The sequence below is a fragment of the Curcuma longa genome, chromosome 8 (assembly GCF_044706935.1).
Source record: "Curcuma longa cultivar G26 ecotype Majalengka, Jawa Barat chromosome 8, ITB_CL_G26_1.1, whole genome shotgun sequence".
Classification (NCBI taxonomy): domain Eukaryota; kingdom Viridiplantae; phylum Streptophyta; class Magnoliopsida; order Zingiberales; family Zingiberaceae; genus Curcuma; species Curcuma longa.
This window is the reverse complement of record NC_133868.1, coordinates 5,717,715-5,725,562: the sequence shown is the minus strand read 5'-3', so window position 1 is coordinate 5,725,562 and position 7,848 is coordinate 5,717,715. Positions and strand designations below refer to the sequence as shown.

The 7,848-nt window shown below is 35.2% G+C and overlaps 1 protein-coding gene across 1 annotated transcript; it reads left to right on the top strand.

The window, feature by feature from the left end:
• The first annotated feature begins 749 nt into the window (after window positions 1-749).
• Window positions 750-3,937, top strand: LOC141833481 (large ribosomal subunit protein bL27c-like). Its single transcript, XM_074720939.1, has 3 exons — window positions 750-1,087; window positions 3,425-3,526; window positions 3,613-3,937. Exons 1-3 carry the CDS (start codon window positions 800-802, stop codon window positions 3,790-3,792), a joined length of 570 nt encoding a protein of 189 aa, XP_074577040.1. The 5' UTR covers window positions 750-799; the 3' UTR covers window positions 3,793-3,937.
• Window positions 3,938-7,848: the final 3,911 nt, after the last annotated feature.

Here is a 7,848-nt window from a genome sequence, read left to right as displayed (position 1 = left end):
CACTTAAATTAGTCTTTTTTTCTATAAGAAATTAAAAATAATTAATTTTTGGAATAGAACATAGTTGAATCATGAATGCCATTGCCGTTGCCGAGGATATCATACTGATTATTATGTTGCTCTCCATCACATATAATTACATTTAAATTAGTTAATTTTTTATAAGAACTTAAAAATGATTAAATTTTGGAATACAACATCATAAAATAATAATAATAATAATAAAGGGTTTTAGTGATGTTTTTAATAATTAAAATGATGAATGATTTAAATGTTGGATAGTTTAATATAATTTATAAATGTATATACTTTATTTAATATTTTTATTTTATGTATATTTCTATGATAGTATTAATACAATGTATTCGTGATAGTGCATCTGAAAATAATAATAAAAAATATAAAAATGCGAGAGTAATTTGATAACTTAGAAGTTTTGGAGGCATTGATGGATATAAGTTTTTTTTTCTTTTTTAAATATCTATTTTTAAAAAAAAAATCCCATCGAAATTATTTTTATTTTAATCAACATATTATAACTTAAAAAAAATACTTAGAATTAAACTTTAACCCTTCCATAAAAGAAAATATATAATTTTTATACCAAAAAACAAAAAACAAAAAACAAAAAGAGAAGGATCCGCAATAATCACATTAAGATCCGTTAAGGACTATAGGTCAAGGGGTCATCGTCATCGTGTATTCGTGTATGCGGTCAGGCCACTCAAACTAAAATCTGCGACAATTTATAACGAGATAGGTTTGCGGACCTCATCCGCGAGCTTCGTCTTCCAAATCCATGGCGACCGTGGGCTTCAACATTGCCTCGGCCTTCAGGGGCCTCTCTCTGAGCTCTAGCTCCGGGTCCTCTTACCTTAGGGGCGAAGTCAGGTTGCCCTATCCCCCCCGCACCGCCTCCGTCCCCTTTCCCGTCAGCTTTCCACTGACGATCGAGTCCGCGCATAAGAAGGGAGCCGGGAGCACAAAGAACGGACGGGATTCCAGGGGGAAACGGCTCGGGGTAAAGATCTACGGAGATCAGGTAGCCCAGCCCGGCGCCATCATTGTGAGGCAGCGGGGCACCAAGGTATGATAAAGCTTGCTTTTTCGCCTCGTACGCTGAACAAGGATTAGTACTAAGTCGATTGACTTCCTTTCCATTTTTTTCCGCATGTTATGGATGAGATTTAGAAATGATGGAAATTTGATGGGGTTGTTAGTTCGTACTTGCCTTGTTTGACTGATAAATGGGTGAGCTGCGATCGATCTCATTGTGCTAGAAAGAAATTTAAACGAAACTGTTGTTTTCAGAATGAGTTCTGTAGAGTATCACTAATACTAAACCAAGGCTGTTGTTTTTGCTAACGGGCCCTTTGGATAGTTGGACTATCACTGGTAGTCTGGTAGTGATTTCTTTGGCCAAATGAGCCAAATATTTTGGTTGGATGTTTGTGATCGTAATGAACTTATACTCATCTCTGTAATCGGTCAGTTTAGGCAACATGAGAAGATAAAATTGTGATACATATTAAAAAAGGAATACGAAATAAGAAGGGGAAGATAAAAGTCTACCCTCTTAGTCCCACATTCTAAGTGAAGCCCATATGATTGTGTTGGCACTTCCTATCTTTCAGAATGTGATATGTAAAATTGAACCCAAAGCAAAGGGCTTTCTTATAGGATGGTGATCAAGGTAAATTCTTCTCTTTCTTCACTCTTAAACTCACTAAGGTCTATATTTTTCAAAACAGGCTACCTAAATAATGAGGTACTCCCGTAATTCTACTAAATGTTTTTAGAGATATCATGACAGATTCTAGGTAGAAGGATAGAAGATTATGATGAATTGATGAACTTTGAGCATCATGAATTGTTTCCCTTTTCCGAACTGGGACAGTTTTCTACAGACTAGGATTTATGAAAGGAGATAACGCTAGATAAATATCTCCAGCAGGTAACTGATTTATGATAATCCATGGGCAAAATGCAGGAGCAAGACAAATTTAATTAATAGCCTTGAGATTCTTGTTTTCTTAAGGAAAGAAAATAGCTTCTCAATCAAATAAAATTTAAAATTATTTGGAATTTGCAATTTGTTGGGCATGTTGAATGGTTGGAACGGGTTAAAGTTGGATGGAAATAACTTATACTTAGTTGAAAATCACAATGACCAAGTTCATTCACAGTGGACATAGTTGTTTGGACATTTATGGCAAACCAAACCAATTTAAGCAATCACCATATGCAAGATACAGCAACTATCTAGACTTATCTAGAGTTGCTCTTATCTGACTGCTTTTAATTTGAATTGTCAACCCCAAGAACAATTGATTCCCGTATTCTTCCCTCCTTTTGTTTGCGGTTACTAGCAACAGTGGTTTGTGGTTTATTCTGTGTAAGGCTTCAACATGACTTAAGTAGGGCTGTATTATCATTCTAGATTATCTATAGCTCAAGCTTGATATGTGTTGGATTCAACTTCATCTGCTTGCTAAAATGTTTTTGCCAATCCTGGTTTCAGTCCTGTTGGTCCACTGCACTGTTATGCTCTATTTCATGCACAAGACGGTTCAATTCAATTACCTTAATTCTTTAACATAACCACTGTACTCTTTGTCCAGCTTTGTACAATTAGGCCTCGAACTAACAAAAGAAATGAATTGGGAGGGTTGCAACAACCATGTGAGCCAGTTCTGCATGGGTCAGCTCATACGAATTTGTACCATCTTCTTTTGCAATAAGAAAACCACTTAGGTGAATTTTGATTGCTGTTTGCATATTTGACCCAAGCTTGTGCAATTAAAGAAGTTGATTTGTTCCTCCATACTTGCTTAAGCCTTGCCAAGGAGGTATGGAGTTAAAATCAAAGCAAAGTTAAAACCTTAAGTTTAGGTAATGCTGTGATTTAAACAGAAATAAGTGCAATCAATCTCTTGTCCTTTACTCAATTTATTTATTTGTTTTAATAAAAAAAGATAGGAGGCTTATATTCAAGAATTAATCTGATACTCTGCAAGTGTAATAATCTTAATCGATTGCTTTAGTAGGAACATTCTAGAGGTTGAAGAACTACATTGAACACATTACTTCGACTAGGGAGAATTACATATACATATATATATATATATCAAGCAAGCAGCAGGAGGGTGAAAATTTCTGTTATCACTTCCGTGCTCCTTGCCTATTACTAGTTTTTTTTTTTTACAATATGGTGAAACTTAACATTTGTTTATTATGGTTATTTTTTACCTTTTTGTTTTCTTTTAGAGCTAATTTTTCTGGCATTTATCTTATTCGGCTGTGGTTATATAAGACATCCTCAATTTTTTACATTAGAAACAAGTGCATAATGTGTGGAAATGCATTATGGTTTTTGTCTTCCAATGATTCCTGTTTTCCCTTTGAGATTGGCTCAATATTTCAGTTCCATCCTGGGAATAATGTTGGACTGGGCAAGGATCACACTATCTTTTCTCTGATTGATGGCCTTGTTAAATTTGAGAAATATGGACCAGATAAGAAAAAGGTTGGTTTCGAACATGAAAGATATTGTTCATTTGTTTTCTGCCATTTTTATATTCCATTAGTAATCGATCATCTGATTCCCAACAGGTTAGTGTCTACCCACTTATTGAGCAGCCAGAGAACCCAAATAGCTACAGAGCCAGGAAAAGGGAATATTTCCGGCTCCAGCGGGAGCGAAAGAAAGCGAGAAAAGAAGGTGTTGCATCTCCTGAGCTAGTATTTGCTTCTTCAACTGATGAGTCTTCAGAAATCAGTCCTATCTGTTGAAGAATTCTTTCATGTAACTTTATATCAAATGGGTCTCCTTTTCTTGTAGATCTTCTAATAATCATTACTGTTTCCTTGTGCTTTAAGATTGTTGGTATGCAATATGCATGATATTATTTTGTCTAATATAACATTAATTTGTTTATGGTAGATGTAAGATTTAGGGTTCGATCCTCAGCTACGGTGTATTTGTAGGAATCCATGGTAGGACATCCAGGATGTCCCCGGGGCAATGGTACTGCGGTAGGACATCCAGGTTGTCTCCAAGCACCCGCGGTTCGATCCCCATTTACGATGTATTTCCTCCAAATGGGGAACGCAACCAAAGGATGCTGGGCGTCTGAGTTGACCGCTGCGTGCGCTTCCCGATTTACCCTGGTGGTCGGTGGAAAATTTTCGTGGGACCGAGCCGATCACCTCCGGGCTGGTTGGGATTATCATTTTTTTTATATAATAACACAAATAGTGTCGAGTAAAAATGTAAACAAACTATTTAATTGAAAAATAAACAAAATATTTAATATTTCAGTTAATCGAGTTATTTCAACTACTAAAAAAATATTTGTTTTTTAAATGATAAACATCTACGCGGATTTATTTTTTTTCATCTTTTGAAAAGCTTTTTAAAAATTCAATCCATGCTGATATACAGAATGAAATCAATTAATTTTAGATAAAAAAATATTTACTTTATTAAACGATAAAACCTAAACGAGCTTGAACAGCGTGAACTATCCTTAGCAACGCCAGTGGCACTCCTTCCATGGCGACCTCCATTCCATTGTCTCCTCCATCGACCTTCGCTCTCGGGAGCTCGGTGACCAGGGTGGTGCTGTGGAACCTCCTGCCGCACTCACGCCGCCCAAGGTTATGTTGGATAATTTTATGTGGACTAGCATAATTAATAGGATGCTATTGGGCTTAGCCATAATGGGTAGGCTTGGTCCATTATTTCCTCTATATGTAGAGACCCCTACTCCTAACCCTAACGTATGTGGATTGTCGCCCCATTGAGACATTCACGAAATTTTTGTCTACGGCGGGTGATAGGAGCAGTTTCTTCTCTACTTTCTTTCTATTGTTTAGGTTTCTTACTCGGAAACAAAGATGAACTCATCGGCATCTTCTGCTCCAGGTATTTTTCTAGCGTCTAATTTTGTATATTGTGTTTTCTCATTTGTCATATTAGATATTGTAGATCTCTGTTTTCATCAATTGGTATCAGAGGCAGGTTTAACAATTTTAATATGACAATGAATTTTACGATTTGAAAAATACCGTATTTTCCTTTTTCGTCGAAAGACTCGAAGTTTAGACTATTGCCATGAAGTTTATTTTGAAGCATGGGAAATCAGAGGCCTCGTATTGTTTCTTTTCCTCAAAGCAGTGACAAACCAGAAAGAAAATTAAATTTTCCTTGATAGATATATTCACTTTTCCATTCATGGCAACAAAGAGAATTTGCTTTTCCAGTTTCCACCTCTTCTTTACAAGTTGAGGCAAGAAATTGATGTACTGTTAAGCAAGATATTGTAGATTATCATGGAATTTATTCATTAGGATGCAGTGCGTTGTATCTCACAATCTTCCAACAAAACCTTGAAATAGTAATCAATCCAGCAGTAAACTAAGTTAGAAAACATGATAACTAATTCATGAAAGATGCGGCGCCGACCAATATCAAAGTTTTTTTTTGCCAAAGCTTGCTTAGGGCACGATGTTGGAAAAGTCAAAGATTATATTAAAATAGTAATTAATGTGAAATAGTAATTAAAAAAAAAAAAAACCGTGTCGTGGCGCTGTCTTTTTGGTCCACAGCAGATGTGGTGTCACGTCACTATATTGTAACTGCATGCAAAAGGATGCATGATTAAGTCTGGACGATTCCATGGAGATTAAAAAAAAAAAAAAAAAATTAAGGTAATGATTTTGTTCTTCTCCATTAACCAAATTATCTACAACAATTATTATTTTAAGTTATCTTAAATTTAAAAGAGGTCTTTTAAATTTAAGATCATTTTGTATTGTTGTTAATATTTTTCATAATTGTGAGCTCGCCTTCGCGAGACGGATTATGATAAAATATTATTGTTGGAAAATTATTGTTAATGTGGCATTAGGAATTATTTTAATAATGCACTTACCCTATCGGTTTGTCTTTATTGATATAATTCTAATGATTGGTAATTATATTTTAAAGTTTTCAGTATCCTTTCGATATTAGCTTTAAAATATAATTATTTTATGTGATGTGAGAATTAATTCATGCATTGTAATTCGGGACCCTTCGGCGGGATTACATTTGCATGAGATAAATTTATTGTGGTCATAAGCTCTATTTCTTTTGTTGGATATGCTCGACAATAATCTCCCATTAATATTTAAATTCCAGCTTTGCCTATGAGTATGAACTCTTTACCAAAGTTGAATGGAACCAATTATGAGGACTGGGTTGACTCTGTTAAGTTATTCCTTGCCATTTCTAATGTTGATGCTGCCCTTACTGAGAATGAGCCTGATATACCCACAACTGAATCTTCCGCTGCTGTTATAACAAAACATGAAAAAAAATGGACTCATTCTAATAAAGTCTGTTGGCAACCTTATGTATGCTCAAGTATGTACACATCTTGATATTACTTTTGTTGTGGGTGTACTTAATTGGGAAATACTTGAGTAAACCTGGTGTGACACATTAGCAGGTTGTAAAACGTGTTTTGAGGTATCTGAAAGGTACCAAAAATTATATGATCACATATAGGAGATCAAATCATCTTGAGGTAACATGTTATTCTGATTCTGATTATGGAGGTTGCCCAGATGATCATAAGTCCACATCAGGATATATATTCATGTTAGCTGGAGGAGATATCTCTTGGAAAAGTGTTAAACAAACTCTTACAGCTACATCAACCATAGAAGCAGAGTACATAGCTTGTTATGAGGCCACATGCCAAGCAATATGGTTGAAAAACTTTATTGTTGAATTTGATTTTGTGGAGAGTATCTCTAGGCCTCTCACTATATATTGTGATAACTCTGCCGTGGTGAGTTTTTCTCTCAATAATAAAAGCTCAAAGCGCACCAAACACTTTGAGACAAAATTCATGTTTGTGAGAGAGAAGGTTCAAGAGTTTAAAACTTGTGTCGAGCATATCCCTACAGAGCTTAATATTGCTGATCCCCTAACCAAAGGCATAACTGTTAAAGCTTTTGTTGATCATGTAACCCGTATGGGTGTAATAAGGTCTTTTGATATTTTGGGTTAGTGGGAGTTTATGCTTATGTTTTTTGTTATGACATCACATTTATAACATTTGAGACATTGAACAATATTGAGACATTGCTCAAATAATAACTACTGTTGTATATATGTTGTGATGACATATTGTATATTGTGGAGACATTTCGGACCCAGTCTCAATTTTGTTGTTATTATATGACATCTTGGGCAGATGTTTGGGTCATTCTACTGGAAATAGCACTTTGTTCCAATTTTGGCATGTCATTTTGTTGGGTTCTTCCGATTTATCCATATTCCATTTTGTTGTTGGGTCACAGGATATAAGTATTTTACAATGCATGATATCATTATTCCTTCGAATGTGATTTTCTGTATTATTAAGATGCTTATAGTTCCATTTTTGACCTTTTCGTGTTATGTGTTGATTTATTTTGACATCTTATTATGGTCATATATTGTTGATTAATCTGGTATTAATTATGCTGTCCAAGTGGGAGAATGTTGGATAATTTTATGTGGACTAGCATAATTAATAGGATGCTATTGGGCTTAGCCATAATGGGTAGGCTTGGTCCATTATTTCCTCTATATGTAGAGACCCACTCCTAACCCTAACGTATGTGGATTGTCGCCCCATTGAGACATTCACGAAATTTTTGTCTACGGCGGGTGATAGGAGCAGTTTCTTCTCTACTTTCTCTCTATTGTTTAGGTTTCTTACTCAGAAACAAAGATGAACTCATCGGCATCTTCTGCTCCAGGTATTTTTCTAGCGTCTAATTTTGTATATTGTGTTTTCTCATTTGTCATAT

Coding starts and splice junctions, on each gene's coding strand:
- LOC141833481 (XM_074720939.1), top strand. CDS start 800: ATGGCGACCGTGGGCTTCAACATTGCCTCGGCCTTCAGGGGCCTCTCT. Junction 1,088..3,424: donor TGAGGCAGCGGGGCACCAAG/GTATGATAAAGC, acceptor TCAATATTTCAG/TTCCATCCTGGGAATAATGT. Junction 3,527..3,612: donor ATGGACCAGATAAGAAAAAG/GTTGGTTTCGAA, acceptor GATTCCCAACAG/GTTAGTGTCTACCCACTTAT.